At 51.0% G+C, this 22,787-nt stretch overlaps 3 protein-coding genes, 1 long non-coding RNA gene and 2 other non-coding genes across 16 annotated transcripts; 5 read left to right on the top strand and 1 right to left on the bottom strand.

Annotated features, from left to right (window-relative positions):
* Positions 1–2,593: 2,593 nt before the first annotated feature.
* On the top strand, positions 2,594–14,009 carry PPP1R26 (protein phosphatase 1 regulatory subunit 26). The gene is made up of 3 exons (XM_068211090.1): positions 2,594–2,865; positions 5,663–9,676; positions 13,489–14,009. The coding sequence occupies exons 2-3, from the start codon at positions 5,724–5,726 to the stop codon at positions 13,529–13,531; spliced, it is 3,996 nt and encodes a 1,331-aa protein (XP_068067191.1). The 5' UTR covers positions 2,594–2,865; positions 5,663–5,723; the 3' UTR covers positions 13,532–14,009.
* A 184-nt stretch (positions 14,010–14,193) lies between these two features.
* PIERCE1 (piercer of microtubule wall 1) lies at positions 14,194–15,134 on the bottom strand. Its single transcript, XM_068211091.1, has 3 exons — positions 14,977–15,134; positions 14,832–14,910; positions 14,194–14,687 (listed from the first exon to the last, which is right to left on the bottom strand). Exons 1-3 carry the CDS (start codon positions 15,039–15,041, stop codon positions 14,487–14,489), a joined length of 345 nt encoding a protein of 114 aa, XP_068067192.1. The 5' UTR covers positions 15,042–15,134; the 3' UTR covers positions 14,194–14,486.
* A 69-nt stretch (positions 15,135–15,203) lies between these two features.
* MRPS2 (mitochondrial ribosomal protein S2) lies at positions 15,204–16,856 on the top strand. 2 transcript variants are annotated; one of them, XM_068211732.1, is made up of 4 exons: positions 15,204–15,268; positions 15,350–15,412; positions 15,542–15,671; positions 15,983–16,856. In XM_068211732.1, exons 1-4 carry the CDS (start codon positions 15,241–15,243, stop codon positions 16,524–16,526), a joined length of 765 nt encoding a protein of 254 aa, XP_068067833.1. In that variant the 5' UTR covers positions 15,204–15,240; the 3' UTR covers positions 16,527–16,856. The 2 variants fall into 2 exon arrangements, with proteins under 2 accessions (XP_068067833.1, XP_068067832.1); XM_068211731.1 differs by having other exon boundaries at positions 15,347–15,412.
* Positions 16,857–18,097: 1,241 nt separating this feature from the next.
* LOC137486105 (uncharacterized) lies at positions 18,098–21,981 on the top strand. Of its 10 annotated transcripts, none has more exons than XR_011005583.1 (6): positions 18,098–18,380; positions 18,857–18,965; positions 19,214–19,401; positions 20,071–20,151; positions 20,400–20,500; positions 21,793–21,981. It is a non-coding gene; the product is annotated as an uncharacterized lncRNA (long non-coding RNA). The 10 variants fall into 10 exon arrangements; XR_011005579.1 differs by having other exon boundaries at positions 19,214–19,406; XR_011005581.1 differs by lacking the exon at positions 19,214–19,401.
* LOC137486428 (small nucleolar RNA SNORA17) lies at positions 19,214–19,347 on the top strand. The gene has a single exon (XR_011005728.1). It is a non-coding gene; the product is annotated as a small nucleolar RNA SNORA17 (small nucleolar RNA).
* LOC137486429 (small nucleolar RNA SNORA17) lies at positions 20,429–20,563 on the top strand. The gene has a single exon (XR_011005729.1). It is a non-coding gene; the product is annotated as a small nucleolar RNA SNORA17 (small nucleolar RNA).
* Positions 21,982–22,787: the final 806 nt, after the last annotated feature.

The following is a 22,787-nucleotide window of genomic DNA, read 5'->3' as shown; positions in this document are numbered from 1 at the left end:
GTCAGAGGGTAAACAGAAATGTTCAATACCCAGTGCTGCTTCCTGGCAGCTTTCACAGGCATCTCTCTTCCTTTTTTTTATTTTTTTTTCTAAATTAGATCTTTCTATTATAACTTCAAGGCCTCATGAGTCTCCTTGGCATTTATTAAATAACAACTAAAGTCTTCAATTTGCCATGTTACTACATGATCCAGTTGTTCTCCATCTAATAAATCATCTGAGACCAGACTGAAGGAGCTGAACAGGGCAGGAAGATGTTGGAGTAGGGCCAGCACTGAGTGTCCTGAAGTTCAGTGCAGCCATGTGAAAAATGGACCCTAAACACTGAGGGTGAGGGAAAATCGGATTGGGCTCCATCCACCCCCTTTCTCCGCTGCTTTTTCCCCCCAAAAACTCAGTGGTCACAGTGCTGTTGTAAATCAGTTTTGCCCCAAAACCCAAAGAGGTGCTCGGGGAATGGAAAACTGCCCCAACAGAGGAAAGGGTTTGTGGAATCCGAGGTTATTGACTTCCCTCCTGTCCTAGACAAGGATGTGTCCTCAGCCAGCATCAGTTATGACCCATATTCCCAAAAAAACAGCAGATGTGGCTGGTGTTTTAACATAGCTCCATGTAGGAATACTAATTGGCCCCGAAGCCACAGGTTACCCAACAACAAAATCTGCCCAGTGAGTCCTTTTATTCCTGCTAATTTGGTTTTAATCTTGTCCTTTCTCTTGCTGGGAAACAAAAAAAACAAAAGTCATTGCCTGAGTTCTGATTTCAGGCTCTGAGGTATCCAGAGGCACCTGTAATGAGCACCTATCCCTGCAAACAGGAGCAGCAGATCCGGAGGTCGGGGGAGATGTTTCATTTTGGAAATGTGAGCGTTCCCCTGCCATTCCAGCCATTCTAACGAGGGGTCCAATTAGTGCTCCTGACTTTGTCATCTGTCCAAGCACGGATGGGGACCACTGCTCTCATTTCTGCCAAGATCAGGGATCAGGAAGGCAAATCACCCCTAATGGCACCTCTGCTCTTCTTTCAAGTAGAAGTGGCACACAGAGCCGCAAATGCCACCTCGGCTGGGGACAGCAGAGCTCTCCAGCAGCAGCAGCCTCCCCCCTCCCCAGCAACTGCATGTGCACAAAAACATTTATCAGGCTTCTGGCCACAGCTTTGACTTTAATTTTATTTTAAAAGTGCATTCACATGTAAATTGACTTGGCCCGGGAGGATACATGAATACAAGAGCCCTTTCTTCCCTCTGCCGCAGCATTAGGGAGGAATATGGTGAGCGAAGCAAAGTTTCCTCACCTCCAGGCTGCAATTCTGCAGTGAAGGAAAAGCAAGTCCATTGTTTCCTCCTGCACACAGATGCTGGCTGTGCTGTTTTCAGCAGTCTCGTTCAAGCGAGCCAGATCAGAACATAAAAGCATGTTACATATCCCAGGGACAAGAACACACAGGCAAATGTCTAATCGGCTCTGTTTTATCTGTTGTAAGAGCAAGAGATAAATTAACACGAGTTTGTAACTGTGTCTGATGGTTTGAAACATGGTCCTGCCCCACATTCCCAGGGTCAGACCTGGTTTGGTACTAGAGGATTCCTGGGGGTGAGGAAAAAAATTAAAATGTGAAGCTGGAGATGAGGAAAGGGCACAGAAATACAGGTGCTCCCAAAACAAGAATCTCTGGGATAAAAGCAGGTGGAAATCTGTTCCTCGCCCATATCTTGTGATGTGTTGCCACAGAGTGAGCACAAAAAGAGTGCAACACTCTCAGTCACCCCGTTTCCAGCCTGGGACCCTCCTTAGCTGCTGTTCCCCACTTGCCATCACCCAGCCTGAGCTTTCCCCCTGTGATTTTGACGACACCCAGCCAAAAGGTGCTGATTTCCTCTGCAGCATCACAGCATCACAGGTGTTCCAGCCCCACGAGGAAACAAAACACACTGACAAAGTGAAAACAGGCAGCACTTTGGGTTGAGGCACCGGGGTTTTGTTTGCCAGACACAAGGAATGGAAATGCTTGTGCGGATTTATAGACTGAGAGCCGTGACTCACTCTGTGTTTTAGGAATGAGCAGGTTGAAACGGGTGTCCCGAAAAGAAGCATCCCACAGCTTGGTTCTGCTCTGGAAGCACAGGGATGATAGCACAGGGTTGGCAGTGTATCCTCGGGGAAAACCCACTTGCCAACAAAACAGGGATGAATTAGAGCACTAAAACTTTGCTGTTTCGCTGTGTGAAACCTCCAACAACCCAACAGCTCCAGGCGCCCCAGCACCGACCGCTTCAGCGGCTGAAAGCAGAGGCCCTGGCTCTCTGCACCTCAGTTCTCGCTCTGCACCCCAAACTTTGCACCTGGGACAGCCAAATGTTGCATCCTGCCGATATTTTGAGTTTCCCCCAGTCTGGCGCCCCGAAGGGAGCGGATGGCTCATCCCCCGCTCTGCGCATAGTTCTGAGACAAGAGCCGAATACAATCGCGTTCTTTCCGCTGCCGTTTTCCCGGTCCGCGCCGGGACCGCGGTTTGGAGCTCGGCCCTGGCCGCGGGGCTGCTGCAGGAAGCCGCGGTGCCCCTTCCCCCGGCGGCCCTTCCGTTACGATCGTTACCGGGCTCCCGCCGCCCTCCCTCCGCTCCGCGCCGGCTCTCGGGGCCAGCGGCCGCCGCTGCCTTTGTGCCCCGGCCCGGTGCGGTCCCTCCCCGCCTCCCCGCCGGAGCCCTGCGGCGCATGCCTCCCGTTCCCCGGGGGCAGGGAAGGAAGCGCCGCCCGCCCCTGCACCAGCGCGGCGGGCAGCGGCGGAGCGGAGCCCGGCGGAGCCGACAGCCCGGCCCGGGCGCCGCCGACCCCTGTCGCCCCTGTCGGCCTCCTCTCGGCAGGTGAGCGGCGGGCGGGGGGCGCGGCCGGGCCCCGCCGCGCCGGCGGCCGAGGGAGGCCGGGGCCCGGGTCCGGGGCGGCGGAAGGCGGGAAGGGGGAGCCATGGCGGCGCGGGCAGGGCCCGGCCGGCCGCGGGCAGTGGGCGCGGCGCCCCGCGGGGGTCCCGCGGGCGGCGGCTGCAGGCGGCCCCCGAGGGTGGGGGACCCGTTACAGCCCCTCCGGGGTGCCCCCCGAGCGGGGGGTACCCTCGTGTCCCTTCACGGAGCCTCTGTGGGTGTCCCCTGGGTTGGTGGCGCTTCATGTCCCCTCACGCATCCTCTGTGGGTGCCCCCCGGGTTGGTGTCCCTTCACACATCCGCTGTAGGTATCCCCTGAGTTAGTGTCCCCTTATGTCCCCTTACACAGTCTCTGTAGGTACCCCCTGTGTGGGAGGGAGTCCCTTAGTGTCCCCTCATGCAGCTTCTGTGGTTGTCCCCTCATTTCCCCTCACAGAGTTACACAGGGTACCCCCCTCCTTCTGGGTGTGCGTCCTCTCATTTCCCCTCACATCCTGTCTGGGTACTGACCCTGGCAGGTGTCTCCTCATGTCCCCTCACACCTTCCATGTGTGTCCCCTCACACCCTCCGTGTGTGTCCCCTCATGTCCCCTCACACCCTCAGTTTGTGTCCCCTCACACCCTCCGTGTGTGTCCCCTCATGTCCCCTCACACCCTCAGTGTGTGTCCCCTCATGTCCCCTCACACCCTCAGTGTGTGTCCCCTCATGTCCACTCACACCCTCAATGTGTGTCCCCTCATGTCCCCTCACACCCTCCGTGTGTGTCCCCTCACACCCTCAATGTGTGTCCCCTCATGTCCCCTCACACCCTCCATGCGTGTCCCCTCACACCCTCCGTGTGTGTCCCCTCATGTCCCCTCACACCCTCAGTGTGTGTCCCCTCATGTCCCCTCACACCCTCAGTGTGTGTTCCCTCATGTCCCCTCACACCCTCAGTGTGTGTCCCCTCATGTCCCCTCACACCCTCAGTGTGTGTCCCCTCATGTCCCCTCACACCCTCCGTGTGTGTCCCCTCATGTCCCCTCACACCCTCTGTGAATATCCCCTGGGTGAGTGTCCCCTCACGTCCTCCCTCAGGCAGCACCCAGGTGTCCCCTCACGGTCTCCACGGGTGCCCAGACACAAAAACTCACCCCAATCCCTTATCATTCACATGCAGGACCCCTAGTCCAAGTGTGGGATAGTGAAGGCACCTGCCCCTTCCCTGAAAACCGTGGAAATGGGTTAATAGGAAAAACGTTGGGGTTTTATTTTTTAATGAAGCTGGGAGCTAAAGTGTGTTAATTGCGTTGCTTCAAGGTAATGAGGTATCCTAATTTCTGTCTTTTTGATCCTTAGCTGCTTATTACAAGGGAAAATGTTTTTAATTTATATTTGCCCAAGCGAAGAGTGATGAAGAATTTTCTTCCCTGGTTGTCTGTTATCTTATTCTCAGTAAATAAATACAAGTTTTAAAGAGTTTAGAGTCACTAATCCTTTAAAATATTTAATACCACTGTTTAATTTGAAACCAGAACTAGAGAATAATTGACAAGTGCAAGGTTAGGGAGCCTTCAGAGGGAAAATTGTGTCCCTGTACATTGGCAGAGTCCAGTGCCACTGCAGTTGGGACTCACTGTGTTTGTGTGGAGCCTGGGCTTGAAGAGCCAACCAGCTGCAGTAGTTTTTGGGAATTTCTGTCACCCTTGACCCTACCAAATGATGCTGCAGGTGAAGCCTTCGACCCTCATGGGACTGTGTGGAGGTGATAAACTCTTTGGGGTGTTAACTGGAGTTTTGTGGGTGGGTTTTTCCACACTTCCACAAACCAAAGCTTGGTTCTGTCTGCGGTTTCTACTGGAACACAAAGAATAGTTCCTAATCTTCATCCTGCTTTTGTGCACTCCCCACGATCTGTGTTTGCCAAGTGCTTTTATCCTGCAGTGAGGCCGGATGACTGATGTCTCGGGGTTATTGCTGTAGAGTGTGTTTCAGGAAGAAATAAGTTCCCTTTCCTTCTCTCAGCTGCCCCAAGACCCTCAGCTGTGTGTGTTTAACGCCAAGTCAGATCTAGCGAAAGTTGGTTTGGGATATTGTGTGAGTACTCTGCTCTCTGAGGAGGAGTTGGTTTGTGTCCCACCATCCCAGACGATGCTCCAGGTTTCTCCACATCCACCCATCCTGCACCATATGGACACATCCACTGCTGCTTTCCTTGGAAAACTGGAAAGCTGAGCAACATGATCCTTAAAAAGAGCAGTTATGCAGAAGGAAACAACGAGCAGAGTATTTTGCTGAGTTCTCCACTCCCACTATGAAGGAATTCCTTAAAATTGTTCTTTCTCTCCTACCACAAATTTTTCTGCAAAAGTATTCAGACAACCTCAGTTCCAAGGGGATTGCACACACCAGCGCACTGAATCCCATCACAGTGGGTCTTTGTGGGTCTGGGCAGTGCCTCATTATTTAGGAGCACATGCAGAAAGGGCTGGAAAGCACAGGAAGAGTTTCAGAAGTGAATTACCTGAATTGGGTTATGATTTTGCCAGAAAATACTACAAACCACAAATTATGAGAGCTCTTGCTTATCCCCAGTGGCAGTAGTGACTGATTTACCTGTTCAAGTGATGTTGAGGAGTAATTCCTGTGATTATCTGGCACAGTAGTTCTGAGTGTTAATAATTTACAGTTTATGTTACCAGGATTATTACATGGAATTTCTAGAAGGCTTAATAAATATTTTCCTATTTAAATTTGTTTTAGGATGGAGGAGAGACCAGTCTGAAAATCTGTTCCATCGTGGACTTTGCTGTGGTCTGCTAGAATGTTCCTTATGGATGCTCCTCCTCTGGTAGCTCTTCAGACAAAATGGGAGTCCTTTGGACCAGCAAGGAATTGTAGATACCCCGTTTGCTTCCCTGAATCCGACAGCAACGTCACCAGAACCTCAGTGAGCGCCAAAGTTCAGATGATCATAAACAACCTGCAAAGCCAAGAGCCTGCCCTGGGTATGAACAATGAGTGTGGCTGTGTTATGCAGAAAAAACAGAAGGGAGGAAAAGGCACCAGTACCAGAGTCACATCCAGCACCACGCTGCTGCAGAAGCATCCTCAGTACACCCAGTGCGGGTGCCCTGAGGATTCTGATGGCAGCGAAGTGGAAGGGAATGTAGAGTTTGGGACTCTGCTGCTCGATTCTGACAGCGACGATTCTGTTGACCGAGGTATAGAGGAAGCCATCCAAGAGTACTTGAAAACAAAAAGCAAAAGTGCCCAGTCGTTGCCAAGGAATGCAGAGCGTTCTGAGAATGTGAGCGGAGACAAAAGGTTTAAGAGAGAGTTCTCCCAGAACAAAGTGGCGAGTAACCTCCTCCCTGTGAAATTTAAAGCCGAGATGCTCTCTGAAGAGTACCTGTCTGACCACCTGGGAATTGGGAAAAGGCTTCAGCCTGCTTCCCCTCAGAGCATCAGCAGCGATGACTCCTTTGAACAGAGCATACAAGCTGAAATAGTGCAGTTCTTGAATGAGAAGAAGCAGCAAGAAATTAGTAAATGTGTTACCGAGGAGGATAAAAAAGATTCCCGTGTGAGATCTGTCCTGAAATGCAACAAAGAAGCAGCAAACACAACAAACTGTGGTGGTATAAAGCAAGGTTGTAATGCACTGCTCCTGAGACACCATCCCAAGCTGCAGAAATCCAGTGCCCAGTCCAAGTGTTTGCAGTCAAAAATCCAAGCAGAGCCCAGTGATTTCAGCCAGGTGAACCAAGCATATCTAGAAACGGCCACTGCCAGCCAGCCTTGGCTTGTGGAGCAGAATGAGGGAAGTGGAACTCATTACTGGGAGCCAAGGGAAGCACTCATCAAGGAGAGCATGCACACATCTGACTCGAGCAGCGATGATGGCATCGAAGAAGCCATTCAGCTTTACCAGCTGGAGAAGATCAGGAAGGAGGCAGGTCATGCAGCAAACTGTGTCCCTTTGCAGAGGGAACCATTTGATCCAGAGGGTATGGCAGACATTTCTGCCAGCCTGACAATTAGCTCCACAAAAAGTGCCTCAGCAGAAATCCATAAAAACCCTGTAAGCAACAAGAGAAAAGAAGTTAATTCCAAGTCAAGGGGATTAGAAAGCACCAGCAATGACTTTAATAAGCTGTTTAAACCACTGAAAAAAGCCAGACATTTTGCACTTCCAGAAAACAAGATTACTGCTTGTGAGCTCACATTGCAGGCCTCTTGCAGAGCAGACACATCTGCAGAACTCATGTGTGCAGAAGCTATCCTGGATATTTCCAAAACAATCATGCCATCCCAAATGGGAAGTGACAACAAATCCCTCACTGCAGACTCCTTCTTTTCTCCCCAGCTTCTCTCGTCCTCCCGTTGTGAAAGTGACAGCAGCCTTGTGGACAGTGATGACAGCATAGAGCAAGAAATCAGGGCTTTTTTGGCTCTGAAAGCACAGTCAGAAAACCTTGGAACAAAACCTCCCAGCCTGTCACGCTCCATCCAGATGCCTTTGCCTTCTGATCCAAACAGCCTCACCGAGACCCTTGAGCCTGCTCTGCCCAAAACACTGAAATTATCCCTGAGTCAGAAAAGAAGACTTAAAAGGGAAGGTAGAACAGCAAAACAAAGGGGATCAAAACCACCTGAACAGCTGGAGACAGGACTTTTCCAGCCAGGTAACTATTCCAAATTCCCAGTGCTCCCAGGGGAGCATGCCCTGAGAAACCCCGCAGAACTCAGGGATGCACAGAGTAACAAAGAGCCGAGGCAGCAGCAGCAGCTGATGTCTCCCCAATTGTCTGGCTCTGATGGCAGCAGATGTGTGGCCTTGGACTCTGCAAATCCTTTTCTGCAGGTTCAGAGTAGCACAAGAAAACCTATAAAAAACCCCATCCAAACCCCAGAGAGGGAGGGGTCGGGTGATGAGAGCAGCTCTCTGGACAGTGATGAGGACCTGGATTCTGCTATCAAGGACCTGTTACGGTCTAAAAGGAAGTTAAAGAAGAAATCCAAGGACCAGAAAGCTCAGTGCAAAAAGAAAGTCAGATTCAGTGAGACAGAAACTCAGCTGCTGGATGAGTTCAGTGGCCTCCAACAAAACGAGTGGAAATGTAAAAATTCCTCACTGCTAAAAAGCTGCCTCTCAAAACCTAGGAAAGCTGTGAGGGAGAATGCAGTCAGGAACCCTCCAAACAACATCAAAGTTCCCAATGACAAGCCAGAAACCATGAAAAACCCAGAGTTTAACTTACAGCTTAAAAAAGGCAATAAACCTAAACCAGTTTCAAACCAGCAGGGGGCTAAAAATAGAAAATGTGCTTTCCCAGCTGTGTCAGACGCCAGTGACAGCAGCTCAGTGGACAGCGATGACAGCATTGAGCAGGAAATCAGGAGATTTTTGGCAGAAAAGGCTAAAGACTCTGCAAGCAATTCAGAGATGCAAAAAGGTGATGCAAGTCTGGACCTACTTAGAGCGACCAAACAAACTGGTAATAAAGGAAAAGCAAAGCAGCAGCCAGTGGAAAACGAGATCGACCTCATGCTGGGTCAGAATAAAAAGGCTGAGGTAGCTCAGCAAACTGGGGAGGTGAAGAACTCTCAGAGAACAGAAGGGAAAAGTGCAATGTTGGCTGGCAGTGGAAAATGTGCTTCCTCTGCAGATAATGTTCCTACTACTGGTCAGTCAAAAGCTAAGCAAGGACTGGGGGGGGTCAGAGGTGGTGCTGCTGAGGAGTTACTTGGGAATGCAACAGGTAAAAGGAATGTCCATAACACAGAGCCCCCAAAACCCAGCAGAAGTGAAGGGTGTAAAGTGAGAAAAGTCATGAATGCAAAGCCCAGATCTAAAAGGAAGAATACCTTCCAACTAAAAATCTCAAGTAAATTTATTGCAGGTCTGAAATACGCCCGGGACAGGAAGAAATCGATGCTTTTGAACAAAAAGCAGAAAGCAGAGCGTTTGCTCAGGCAGAGCAGTGCCGTGGGAATGGAGGCAGCTCCCCAGGACACAGATGTACTTAACCCCTTGCCAAAAGGCAAATTTAGTGGGGAAATTACACCAGCAATAAAAGAAGCCAGTTCTCAGAAACTCATTGTGGGAGGGGCGAGTCCCCATGTAGCAGAAACCTGTGCAGGGGCTGAGTGTCTCCAAGAGGCAGCTGAGGGTTGCAGGAAGGCTGAGGCTCCAGGGGATGAGTCCCACTCCAGCCTTCCCTCACAGGAACAGAGTGTGGCAGCAGGAAAAGCTGATGAGGTTTGCAGAGGAACCTCCAGAGCTGAGAACACCCAGATGTGGATCAAGGAAGGAGATACCCACCAAGACAACTGGGCTGACTCTACTGCAGATCCCCCACACCCTGAGTGCAATGTGGGAAAAGCAGATAAAGTCAGCAGAGAGGCAGCTCAGCAGAGTGCTCAGATGGACAGTAAGGGAGGGAATAACCAGTTGGACAAGAAGCCAGATCCAAGTTTAGCTTGCCCAAGACAGGAATTCAATGTGACAGCAGCAGCAGTGCATAATAGTGGAGGAGCATGTGCAGATAACAGTGTGCAGATGTGCATTAAGGAAGAAAAAGTTGACAGGCAAGGAGAAATTCAGGTATCCAGCTCCAAAATGGAAGGAAAAATACCTGTCCTGCAGAACAGGGAAGCTACTAGTGAAGTACACCAAGGGCAGGAATTTTTAACCAAAACCTGTGCAAAATTTACTGACCTACCTGCAGGGGACTGCCCAGGTTCCCTGTTGGAAAAAAAGGTCTCAAATATGTAAGTACATTTTTTTTTTTTTTACACTAGCCATCTTTTTATAAAATAACTGTGATTGTAATTACCTTGATAAAGCTTGAGACAGGAAAGGAGAGGCAGTGGGAGATGCTGATACCTGTATATCACACACACACTAATATGAAAATAATTCTATTTAACAGGGATATCACAGATAGACATTCATAGCTTTTGTAGAATTTTGTAAATTATTTAAAGTGCTCTAAGGAAATATTTTTTATAATGATTTTTAGGGCTTGCATTCCTACAGGATGCTGTAGTTACTGTAGATAAGATATTGGCTAATCACACTTTAAATTATGAGGCCTCTAACTGTCTCTCAAAGGGAACCCTGTTTGCGCACAGAATTTATTTGGGAATCTGTTAAGAGATCCTAGGAAAGCCCAGCCTTGGATAGCAATGCAGATGGTCTGACACTGGCCACATCCGAGCTGCCTCAGGACAATCCTGTGGGCTGGGTGTTGCTGGAGCTCAGTTTTCCCACCCTGAGGACTGTGGGATGAGGTCCCTGCGCAGAACTCAGCTGTGGGTGTGGAGATGCAGCCTGGAAGATACAAATGCAAATTCAGGTAAATCAATTGGATGGCTCTGTCTGCACCTCCTGTGCAGAGTGATCTCAGCAGCTGCTCAAAGTCCTTTTACATACCCAGAACCTCCTGCTAGCAGATGATTCCAAGCACAGTTGCAGTCCAAGAGAAGTGAAGGAGTGTGTCTGTTCAGACAACATGATTTCCCTGGATTTCTCTGGATTTCCCTGCATTTCCCTGGATTTCTGTACTGTTGGGCCTGTAGGGCTCAAACAATTCCACATTATTCTCAACTCTCTCATTTTGATGCCCTGCAGTTACCCAGACATGGCTTTTGGTTTCCTGAATGAACTTCCTGGAACTGAGTGCCCTTAACTTTCCTTTTTCAGAAGTGGTTTTTAAAATGTTACATTTCTTTGGACTTTTCAATGACAATATTGGTGCAATAAAGCAAAGCTGAGTTTGCTGTAGGAAGTCACAACACAAACGGATTTTTTCAGCCATGGATATTTTCAGCACTGTTCTTCAGGCTCTTTCTCTGCCTCCGTTTCCAGCAGCCAGAATAAAGCAATTTTTCACTACTATCTTTTTATTTGTACTGACTTTCAACAGGATTGAAGTAGCACATTCACATCACACACACAAAAAAGTGCCCCCACACTGGTTTCGCTGCAAATTCAAAAGGTGTAAATTGGAGCTGTTGGCTCTTTCATTTTCATTTTTGTGTTGTGAAGTCCTTGGAGGAGTTTGTTCTCACATCTTGTCCCTGTGAATTGATCTGATACTCTTTTTGTCTGCTCTTCTGCAGAACTTCTCAGCCAAACCACCACTTAGCATCACTCTGTTTCTCAGTCACTTCAGGAGTCTTCCTCCAGGCTGGCCTTAAACTTGCAAAATGGAGCAAAAGCAGCCAAGACTGGATCCAGAATCCCGTGGTGTGCCTGGTGTGATGCAGAATGTGGGCAAAATACGGTGTAGCATAGAGTAGTAACTGTGGCATGTAGAGAAATAAACATCCTTGGTGTGTTCATGCTGTCGTGCAGCTACGTTGAAAACATGTTCCTAGTGCTCACTTGGCATTTCTGACTGTCCAGCCACCTTTTTGTAGCCCTGGGGTTGGTTGGCCGGGTTGTTTAAAGGTCAATGTGTTAACTCATCTCCATTTTGTGGTAGGATTCCTTGGAAAAGTGTTTTTTCCTTAGCTCAGTGCCTGCACTCCCTCTTCACAGGTTTATCTTTTGCTCTGCCTTGATTCCGTTGCAGGATTTGAGCCTTTTGTTTGGAATAGGTCAATAGGCTGGTATTTTAAACTAGAAGTTTTCCAAGTACCTTGCTTTAAAAGGATGAAAGTGTATACCTAATTTTCCTAGAGATGTTGGAAGCACTCTGTACTGTTTGTATAAAAAGCTGAATGTTTCTTCTCAAAAGTTTTCAGTAAATCCACATTAAGACTACAAAGGTGTCTCGTGCCCCTGTTGCTGTGTCTGTGTCCTGATCCACTCCCAGTTAAAATGCAATTCCAGTTACCTTGTGCTTTAAATAAAACCTGATTTCAAACAGCACTTTCTTATTTTAATTGATGAACTTGATTTGTATATAGGAACTGGTGTACATTGCTGAGTTTCTAATGTTTAATAAATGGGGTTCTGCCCACGGACCGTGCAACTGGAGTGTTCCTATGGTTTGTGTCATCATCTTGAGTGAGTAGTGATTTCTGTGTTCCCTCTTCTTCTCTCCTGACTGAGGATGTCATTAATTCTTTGTAACAAAAAATGAAGGAGGAGAATTTACAAAATACAAAGGGGTGGCTTTTGGGAGGTGAGAATGGTGCTTGTGGTAGCAGAAGCCCAAGAGTTTTCTTTCCTGGTGTTTGTGGTCAGGAAGTGGAATCTTTGCTTGTGTGATTGAACGTGTGTCAAGGAGCATCTCTGGAACTGAACAGCCAGAGCTCCAGTGGCAGTGTCCTCATCCTGGCCCAGTTCTCATCGCTTGTTCAGAAAAGAGAAGTCTGCTGGTTTGCAGCAATAAGAAATCCCTCTTACACATCACTGAAGGCTGAGCAATAAAAAAGATTATCTTGAGTGGCAATAAATTCCCACACGTGGTACCACGGTTGGGACTGCAGCACGAATCTCTCAAGGCTGAATCTTCATAAAAGCAGTTCCAAAAGCAGATTTTATTTGCTGTTCATAGCGCCCATGAGAGCCCCAGGGAGGGCACAGAGTGGGCACAGACTGCACAGCCCTGCTGGCCCTCTCACTCCAGTGCCAGCTCTGGGGAGTGTCCAGAAAACTCATTACTCCCACCCTCCTGAGACACCAATTAATTATAATTATTGCAGTAGATACAAGGAACCACAAACCCAGCTCTTCTAAAGCTTGTGAAGTTACCTTCTTTTTAATGAGTGCTGGTTCATATTTTTAAAAAATGCACAATGCTAATTTTACTTTCAGGTCAGAGCACAAAACTTGTTAATTTAGATATGAAGTGCTTAAACCACTTGGTGTTTTTTTATTATGGCTCTGGTGAGTTACAGATCCTGGCTGCAGTACCACAGCTGTCAGATGGATCTGAAAAGAGGTTTATTGCTTCATTTTTTACCCCAGTGACTCTTTTTGGGTGCTTTGGGAACAATCTTCAAGGATCCTCAAGGGGCAGCAAGGACTCCCTTAGTTTTTTATTCCCAGTTCTTTGCTGCTATTTTAGGAACACGTATTTTGACATGTAGCTGCTCTTTATACAAGGCAGGAACACACCATCCCTGCCCCCATTTCTTTTATTAATGTAGAAGCTTTTTAATTTTTCATCCCTTCAGCTGGTGATAGTTCAGCCTCACATAATTTTATCTGCAAATGTGAAAATCGTCCTTTCAAAAGACGGAGTAGAAAGAGATTGTTTCAGGTAGATCCTGTGTGGTAAAAATTAGTCATTTTTAGGATGCTATTTTGAATTTGTACAGGTATTTCTTTTAGACAAAGTGTATTTGGTGTAACCTCTGAACATTCAGACACACTGCATGCCAAACTCTTCCAAGGAACTGGTTTCAAGAGTAAAATTAAAAGGGAAGAAATTGAGGCAAGAAAGAAGAGGTGGGTGTTTTCAGATGGAGTGGGAAAATATGTGACAGAATCCACTCTGTTAATATTTTTAAAAGGCAGCCTTATCCCTAAATTATGCCACCTGCAGAAAAATCTGTGGATAAAAATTTATGTAACATTGTCACAACTATTTCTATTGATGCAGCACTTTGTTATTTTCTCATTTCAGGAGAAGAAAGGGAGGTTCTAAAGAAGCTCCAGGTATTGTCTAGAGTCTGATACGAGGATCACAGCAAATGGAAGAGGGTTGCTTATTTATTTTCAGATGTTAAATCTTTGAAATGTTAACTTTTCAGGCCCATTTCTGCTCAGTTTACTTACCTGTTCCAACTTATATTTTTGGTGTGTTTGCAGCAGAGGGGGATCTACCCAGCTCTTGCCATGTGCCACAAACAGGGAATGTTTCTGACATGTGAAGAGTATCAGTTGCAGTGGTGTTTGGACATAATGTTCCACTCATTATTTATATTTTTAGCCAACAGTTTCAATAATATTATGCTCATTTTTAATGTTCTGTTACACCTGTAAGGTGGGACTGTTTCTTATCCATAAACAGGCAGAGTAGTTTCTCTTAAAAACTCATTTTAAAGCCAAAAATGTTCAGGTGTTCTCTCAGTGCAGTCACTGTCCAACTGATGCAGTTTCCTTGCCTGTACCTACAGTCATTCCAATAAAACTTAAAAGAAAATCTTCTTTTTGATTACTTGTCATTATTTGAATAATTTCTTAAAACTTTGTAGTTTGGAGAGAGAAGGAATGTGAACTTTCTACAAGAAATCCAAAGAGTTAATGAATGGATTACTCTGTTGGAATGGATTCCAAGTTACTCTGGAAAACTTGCAGCTTGATTATTCATTAAATAGTAGAGAGGCAGTTTAGATCTTAATTTTTAATGACACGTAGTACATAAGGCAAGAGTGTAAAGGATTATTAGTGACAGAGAAGGGGATAAGGGGATAAAAACAGAATTTATGTTGTCCTAGTATTTATATGCTGCTGATAAATTAGGTAAAACGCCTCACATGAGCTACCTAACTGACAGTTAACCACATTAAATCTTCAGTCTGTTACTCCTAATACCATTCTCCCTGTAATCTAGTGGGTCCATTTAGTATCAAGAAAGATTGGCTGGCTGTGGGCGTTTTTCCCAAGGCAGACAAAGGCCGGCTAGAGGGGCTGGTCCCTGCAGTGCGAGGGGCCGCTGGGGTTGTAGCTGGGGTGGAAGTCCAGGTGCTCGTAGGCGGTGATGAAGGTGTCGGGGCCGGTGCAGTGGCTCTTCTCCAGGGACGTGTTCAGGCCGTCGTTCCTGCACATGCCAAACCTGCCCAGATGATCCGAAAACTTGTGCGGGAGGATGTGGAAGGAGCTCTGCGGGGGCGAGAAAGGGTGGGGGGGGGGGGGGGTAGGGATGTTTTAAATGCCAACGCGGACAGCACCCGCAAAGCCCGGGTGTGTGCAGCGGGGATGGATGCGGATCGGGGCAGCGCCTCCATCCGCCTGGGGTGCTCGTACCGGCAGCTCGTGCACCGTGGGGGCCCTGCTGCCGTAGGTCTGGTTGGCGGTGCGGAAGCGCGGGTGAGCCGGCGGCTGCCTGCGGGGGGAGAGCACAGGTAGCGCGGGGAGCGGGCAGCGCGGCCGCGCCCGGGGCAGCGCTCACCCGTAGCCGCGGTAGAAGGTGAGCTCCTCGAAGCGGCGGGGCACCCCCGGGCTGGGCTGGGCCATGGCGGAGCCGCCGGGCCGGGCCGCGCCGCGGGGACGGAGCGTTACCCGGCGACCAAACGCGGAGGGCGGCGAGCGACCGCGACCGCCCCGAGGGAGCGCTGCGCCCCGCCCCGCCCCGCCCCGCCCCGCAGGAAGCGGAAAGCGCCGCTGACCTTCCCTCCTCCTCCTCCTCCTCCGTGCCCTGCGGCGGGCTCGGAGCATGGCGGTGCCGCGGCTCCTGCGGGCAGGTGAGCGGCGCGGCCCGGCCCGGCCCGGCCCGGAGCGCCCCGGCCCGCCCGTGTGACCCGCGTGTTTCTGTCCCGCAGCAGCCCCGCGGCTCTACAGCACCGTCCCGGTCCCGGCCGCGGCCCCGGCAGGCAGCCGGCCCCGCGGTGAGTGCTGCCGTGCACCCCGGCCCTTGAGCGATGCCCGTGCGGTGTCACCTCGCAGCATCGGGGGTCTCTCTGCAGTCCCGGCTTGTCCCCCCTTAAATCAGGGAGTGTTTGTTTTCTCTCTCTCAGCTGATGATGACAAGCTGCTGACCGAGCCTCTCGGCCACCCCGACTTCTTCAGCGTGAAGGAACTCTTCACCCTGAAAGATCTCTTTAATGCTCGGGTGCACCTGGGCCACAAAAAGGGATGTCGGCACAGGTGAGTGATGCTTTTCGTGATCCAGTGCTTGTGGACATCAGGAATGCTTCCCCAGACCACACCTGCTGGATTGGTCTGGGCCTGGAACTGCCCACGCAGGGCAGGTACGGGGATCCCCCCAGTGTGGGCACTGAGAGGGTGTGACACTGGGCCAGACGCTGTGTACGAGGGCTCTCTGCAGGGAACACCTCTGCTGTCAGCCAGGTGCAGGAGCGTGGGATGGTTCCTGTGGGGCCCCACATCCCAAAACGCTCTGTGCCTGCACACCCCATCCCCGTGTCCCCCGTGCCGCCCTCCCGCTGCCCCCGCAGGTTCATGGAGCCCTACATCTTCGGCTGCCGCCTGGATCAGGACATCATCGACCTGGATCAGACCATGCAGCACCTGCAGCTGGCCCTCAACTTCACGGCCCACGTGGCCTACCGCGGGGGCATCATCCTGTTCGTCAGCCGCCGGCGCCAGTTCTGCCACCTGGTCGAGAGCACGGCGCGGGCGTGCGGGGAGTACGCGCACACCCGCTACTGGCAGGGCGGGCTCCTCACCAACGCCCACATCCAGTTCGGCCCCGGCGTGCGCCTGCCCGACCTCCTCATCTTCCTCAGCACCCTCAACAACGTCTTCGAGCCGCACGTGGCCATCCGCGACGCGGCCAAGATGAACATCCCCACGGTTGGGGTGGTGGACACGAACTGCAACCCCTGTTTGATCACCTACCCCATTCCTGGCAATGACGACAGCCCCGCGGCCGTGGAGCTCTACTGCAAGCTCTTCAGGATGACCATCATCCGTGCCAAGGACAAGAGGCGGCAGAGCGAGGCCATCGAGGAGCTGCGGAGAAAAGCCGAGAGCAATTAGAGCCCCGGGGATGGGCTCGGCGCCTCTGCTCCACTTCCACGGGACTGGCTCTGCGTCCAGCACCGGCTGCCTGGGTGGGGACCCCAGTCCTGTGCACGGTGACCCCACAGCGGTTACAGCCACCGAGGGGCTCTAGCTCCAAAAGACTGTCCAGAGCAGTGCAAAAGGGAAAATGGAGCCAGGCCAGCCCCTGCTCCTGTCCTTGAGTTTGTCGCTGTTGCGGGGAGGTGCCGCTGTCCTGTGGCTTTCCCGAGCTCATGATCTCACCTGAAACCGCTTCTATCTTGTGTCTGTTCGTAGCAAATAAAGGGATTTATCCCCCTGATCTTTCTTTGGTTTTTCCCTAGGGGAATGGGATGGGGAGTCTGGCCAGGGCAGTCACAGCAATGAGAGAGAAAGGATGTCCCCAAGCTGGGGACATTTCAAGGTGGCTGATGCAGGGTGAGAGGGTCCCCAGTGAGGGTTGGAGGGTCCCCACTTTGTCCCAGGATACACTGGGAGCCCAACCTTTGCCACCACGGGACATGGGGGACTCCAGGAGCAGCTACAAAAAGGAATATCCATCCCTTAGTAGCCTCGTGTCTCTGTGGGAGGCCCTAGAGCAGTCCTGGGCAGGGGTCCATGTCCTGTCCCCTGTCCCATCCTGTGTGCCGTGTCCCCTGTCCCATCCCGTGTCCCCCGTCCCGTGTCCCCTGTTCCCTGTCCCATGTCCCCTGTCCCGTGTCCCCTGTCCCATCCCGTGTCCCATGTCCCCTGTCCCCTGTCCCGTGTCCCCTGTCCCATCCCGTGTCCCATGCCCCCTGTCCCGTGTCCCCTGTCCCCTGTCCCCCGTCCCCTGTCCCGTGTCCCCTGTCCCGTGTCCCGTGTCCCCTGTCCCCCATCCCGTGTCCCCCGTCCCGTGTCCACCGTCCCGTGTCCCATGTCCCGTGTCCCATGTCCCCTGTCCCATGTCCCGTGTCCCCTGTCCCATCCCGTGTCCCATGTCCCCTGTCCCGTGTCCCCCGTCCCGTGTCCCCCGTCCCGTGTCCCCTGTCCCGTGTCCCCTGTCCCATCCCGTGTCCCCTGTCCCATCCCGTGTCCCGTGTCCCGTGTCTCGTGTCCCCCGTCCCGTGTCCCGTGTCCCGTGTCCCTTGTCCCATCCCGTGTCCCGTGTCCCATCCCGTGTCCCGTGTCCCGTGTCCCATCCCGTGTCCCATGTCCCCTGTCCCGTGTCCCCTGTTCCCTGTCCCGTGTCCCCTGTCCCCTGTCCCGTGTCCCGTGTCCCGTGTCCCCTGTCCCGTGTCCCCTGTCCCATCCCGTGTCCCGTGTCCCATGTCCCGTGTCCCCTGTTCCCTGTCCCGTGTCCCATGTCCCGTGTCCCGTGTCCCCTGTCCCATCCCGTGTCCCGTGTCCCGTGTCCCGTGTCCCGTGTCCCGTGTCCCGTGTCCCCTGTCCCACCCCGTGTCCTCTCCCGGCTCTGGGTCCTCCCGCCCGGCAGGGGGCGCTCGCGGGCGGAGGAGCGGCGCGCACGCGCGCCCGTTCCCGCCCTATATAAGCCGGAGGTGGGAAGGGCACCTCCCTTTCGGCGGGCGCGGGGCGGCGGGAGCGGAGCGGCGGCGGGAGCGGAGCTGCGGCGGGGCCTCAGCGGGACCGGCACTGGGACCGGGACCGCCCTGGGACCGGGACCGGCCTCGGCCTCTCCCGGCGGGGCCAGCGAGAAGCCCTGCGTCCCTGAGGCGCAGGAAACCGCTGCTGGTTGAGGCGGCGCCACAGCTGCGCCTCCCCCCGCCATGTTCTGGCGAGGCTCCCTCAGGGCCGCTGCCGCTTCCCGCCGGCCCCGGCGCTGCGCGGCTGCGGCGGGAGGACACGAGCGAGGTGAGGCTGGGGAGCGGCCCTTCCCCTTCAGCCCCGGGCGCTCCCGAGCGGCCCCGGGGCTCCCTGGGCTCCGGGGGCTGCCACGTGCGCTGCACATCCCGCAAATCACGGAGGGCGCTAGAAGCAAAACACCTGTATGTAATCAATGCATTAATGTGGTATTAGTGAGATATCCGTGTATTGTGAGCCGAATATATTTTATGGCGTGTTATTTATATATATAGCTGTAATATAAAGCATACGCAAATGTGTATTTTTTAAATAAGGTTTACTGGAAAAGGGAAGAAAATGTAGGGCTTTCAGGTTTTCAGGAAAATGTTTTCAAAGATTTCAGTAGCTAACATGAATCTTCAGTAGGTATCTTTCTTTTAACTGTTTTGATTCTCTGGTTTTCAGTTAAATGGCGTGTTTCACACCAAAAAAAAGGGTTATTAGGTGATTATTAACAGCATTTTCCCTTTGTTTTTCTTCTTCAGCCTGGCAGTGGACAAAAAAATGAAGTGACCAGGATGGTGTGACTTCAGAAATAAAGGGTGATCCTTCAGAAAAAGGCTGCCCAGGCAAGCTTCGGCCTCCTTTCTAACTGTAAGTGGAGAGTTACATGTGGTATCTCCACGTGCAGCAAATTCCTGTGCAGCACTGCTTTTAAATAGGCGATAAAATCTTCTTTTAAATACAACAAGAGTCATGGAATGGTTTGGATTGGAAGGAGCTCCTTCCACTCTCCCATGCTGCTCACAGCTGCATCCAGCCTGGCCTTGAACACTTGCAGGGATGGACATGCACACATAATTGAGTTTTTTCAGTGTTTTGGGGTTATTTGTTCCCCCCAGGCTGCCACTGGCGTTGCAGAGATGACTGCTGTGGCATCTTTGTGTCAAAGAGTGGCAAGAGAGACCCAGGCTATGTTCTACGCTCGTTTGTTCTGCACCCCGTGAGCACTCAGAGTGATTGATAGCCTGACATCCTTCATCAGCCTCAGAGGAGACTGGGGGAAAACCAACTCTGAGCTGCTTGGAATGTGAGGTCTGGATGTTCCAGAGGGGGAGGTTCTGTTCTCTGCAGCACAGGCTGCACGTGGCTTTGTGATCCTGTGGGTGCCACTTGTGTTACAGAAGAATAAGTGGAAGTGATCTGTAAAACCACGTGGCAACACTGGGCGTTCATCCTATCAAAAAATAATATTTCTGTGTATTGTAAATGTAGGTGAACCTGGTGGGAAGGAATAATGATGTCTGACTTTAGTTCAGAGGGTTGAATGATTTCTTTTTTGTACCTATACTATAATACATTAATATACTATTTAAAGGAGATATTAAAACTACATACCCACTTTTTCTAACTACTATAACTCACAACTCGGGACCCTCTCTGAGAGTGCAGCCACAGGTGGGTTGGATGGGCCATCAGGCTCAGACAATCCTCACCAGAATCCAACCAAGCAATCACCCCAGGTAAACAATTCTCCAAACACATTCCACATGGGAAAAACGAGGAGTAGAAATAGAAATAGTTTTCTCTTCCCTCTGTGCTCCTCTATGAAAAAATCCTGAGAGAGAGAAGAACGTGCCTGCCACATCTGTGCTGTTAATTTATTCCTTTCAATTCCTGCTGCCAGTGAAGCAGTACCTGTGTAACCAGCCTTTGGGGTATGACTAAAGGCTGTCCATGTATTTTTCCCCTTTTCCAGAGGCAGCCCTGAGTTGAGGCAGACCCGGAGGAGCCCAGCCCAGGTGAGCTGCAGTGCTGGCAGCTGCCAGCCCCAGCCCAGGTGAGCTGCAGTGCTGCCAGCCCCAGCCCAGGTGAGCTGCAGTGCTGCCAGCCCCAGCCCAGGTGAGCTGCAGTGCTGCCAGCCCCAGCCCAGGTGAGCTGCAGTGCTGCCAGCCCCAGCCCAGGTGAGCTGCAGTGCTGCCAGCCCCAGCCCAGGTGAGCTGCAGTGCTGCCAGCCCCAGCCCAGGTGAGCTGCAGTGCTGCCAGCCCCAGCCCAGGTGAGCTGCAGTGCTGCCAGCCCCAGCCCAGGTGAGCTGCAGTGCTGGCAGCTGCCAGCCCCTGCCCCAGCTCCGTGTTGCAGGCGTGGCTGCAGTGCCACGGCTGTGTCTTTTGGTGGCAGACAGGAACAGGTGAGGTCTTCCCTGGTGCTCTGAGCCCTGTGAGCTCTCAGGATTGCTCAACAACCTGACACTTCTGTTCTTTTCCTGCTCTCTTGCCTTTCATGGGGAATGGTGGAGGATGGACACTTACCCTTCAGTCCTTCTCTTTGTCAGGGACACCTCCTGCTATCCCAGCTTGCTCCACGCCCTGTGCACGGGTGTCCCTGTACCACATGGTGCTGTGTGTCACTGTCCCTTCTTGAGGGACTCCAGAAACCGAGCGAGAGCAGCTCTGGGCACACAGAGATTGTGACCCTGAGCTTTGCACTGCCAAAGGGGGAACCTCATTAAATGGCCATTACAGGGCCAAAGGGGCCTCAGTGGTGCAAAGAGAACCCTTTAATTGGCAACAGTCCCTGGCTTTGCAAAAGAATGTTAATAAGGTTGTGGGGATGTGGTTATGCTTGGGGATGTGGCTCTTCTATTTAAATTTCTTGACTTCTTTTAACCCTGCAATCCATGTTTGGGGTTTTTCATCAGGCTTTCCTCACACCAGGGGTCCTGCGTGGGCACTGATTGCTAATGAGTGTCTGGTTAGAACTTCCCTGTGTGAGGCACAGCAGAACCATGAACGTTTTCCTGATGGCATTTACTGGAACTGCCCTTCCCCAAGCAGCACTCCTGGGCCATGGATATTGTTTTACTGAAGGAAAAACTGGCTCTCAGCTGTGGAAAACGTGAATGTTTTGCATGAAAGTGGTTTAGAGAGAAATTAAAAATCTCTCTGCACATAGTTCAGCCCTTCATCATCAAGGACTGGTTTATCCCATGGCTTTAAAGGCTGGAAAAATCCCAGATTTTTTTTCTCTGCACTATTAATAGCTTGGCTCTGCACTGAGGTTGGCAAACTCATCTTGGAATTTTAGGGAGTTATGGAATGACCCAGAGCAGGCTCCAGCTATCCTGCTCTTAAATTATCCCTTTCCTAAACTCCCCCAGCCAGATATTTTTCCAAAGCCCTTCTGATGTCATGCCAAAGAGCTTCTCCTAAATTTGTGCCATGTCCTTCTGGACTGAAGGAAATCCCTGCCTAAAAGTTTCCTTGTGAACCCTGATAACAGCCTTAAAATGTGGCTTCATTTTCTACTTCATCTTTATTTCCTCTGGGATGTGAAAAATCTTGGGACGATCCAAAGACAACGAGGGCAGCAGAGTCTGGATGGCAGGGGTTAATTAGCTCATTAGTACTGACTATATTGCTCCCTATTCTTGCCTGTTTTTCAATTTTTCTGACATCCTGGGCCTTATTTTTTTATTTGCAGATTATGCCTTGAGCTGCAGAATGTCTGACAAACGTGGCAACTGAGAACTGGCTGGCAGCATCCACGTCTGATGGTTTGGAGATTCCTAAAACTCGATCATCTGTGTTTTCTCTGCATGGTTAAGAAGGATTTAAATTTAAAATTAAAAAAAAAAAAAAAAACAACTAAATAAAGATGCCACCTACAAGACTGAAAGGATTATGCTGTGTGTTCGTAGCACTCCAAGTAATGCTGTTTTTTAACCATTCTAGGATGTAAGACTTTGTGGATATGAGAATTTAGGATTGTTTAAAAGCAATTAAAAGGTTTTCCCTCCATTCCCTTGGCCACAAAGGGGATCCCGTGGGATCAGACTGCCAGTCTTGGAGTGTCTTGACATTTTTTCCATCTCCTGTGGGGAATCTAGAGGAATTTGAGTGTAAAACAACTTTGCCTTGACTCATTTCTCTCCTGTATCCTGGTGTGGTTTGTAAACTGCACTCACTTTGTGCTTTTTATTAGTGATGAGCAGAATCCCTGGGAGTGTGCAGGGCCACGGGGGCGTGCATTAATGGAACAATTGTTGTCATAAGTGTCTTTATTTCAGTTAAATGTCAGGGCCAGGTCTCAGCTACAGGGGCCGCCTCTTTAACACTTAGAGGTTCTGATGTTGGGGCAGCTGTTTTCCTCCACTTCTCCAGGTGCTCTAGCACTGAGGGGAAGGAGCAGCAGGGTGGCTGTAAACAATGGAGGGAAGGATGGAAAATGGCTTTTTTTGCCACCCTGAGGAGAGGGGTTTTGGCAGGGGCTTGGACTCCTTTGCTAGTGGCAGGAGGAGATGGATTTGTCAGGGGAGCTGTTGCCATGGGGATGCAGGACAAGGGATGAGGAGCCTGGAGTTCCTGAATTCCAGCAAATTCCAACCCTGCCTTTCCCTCCCCTGCAGCTGCACACGGGACCTCAGCAGTGCCCATACCCCATCCAGGCTGAGGAACCCTTCAAACACAGAATCCTTG

This window comes from Anomalospiza imberbis, chromosome 21, assembly GCF_031753505.1.
Source record: "Anomalospiza imberbis isolate Cuckoo-Finch-1a 21T00152 chromosome 21, ASM3175350v1, whole genome shotgun sequence".
Taxonomy (NCBI): domain Eukaryota; kingdom Metazoa; phylum Chordata; class Aves; order Passeriformes; family Viduidae; genus Anomalospiza; species Anomalospiza imberbis.
The sequence above is the reverse complement of the archived record's forward strand: the minus strand, read 5'-3'. Positions and strand labels throughout refer to the sequence as shown.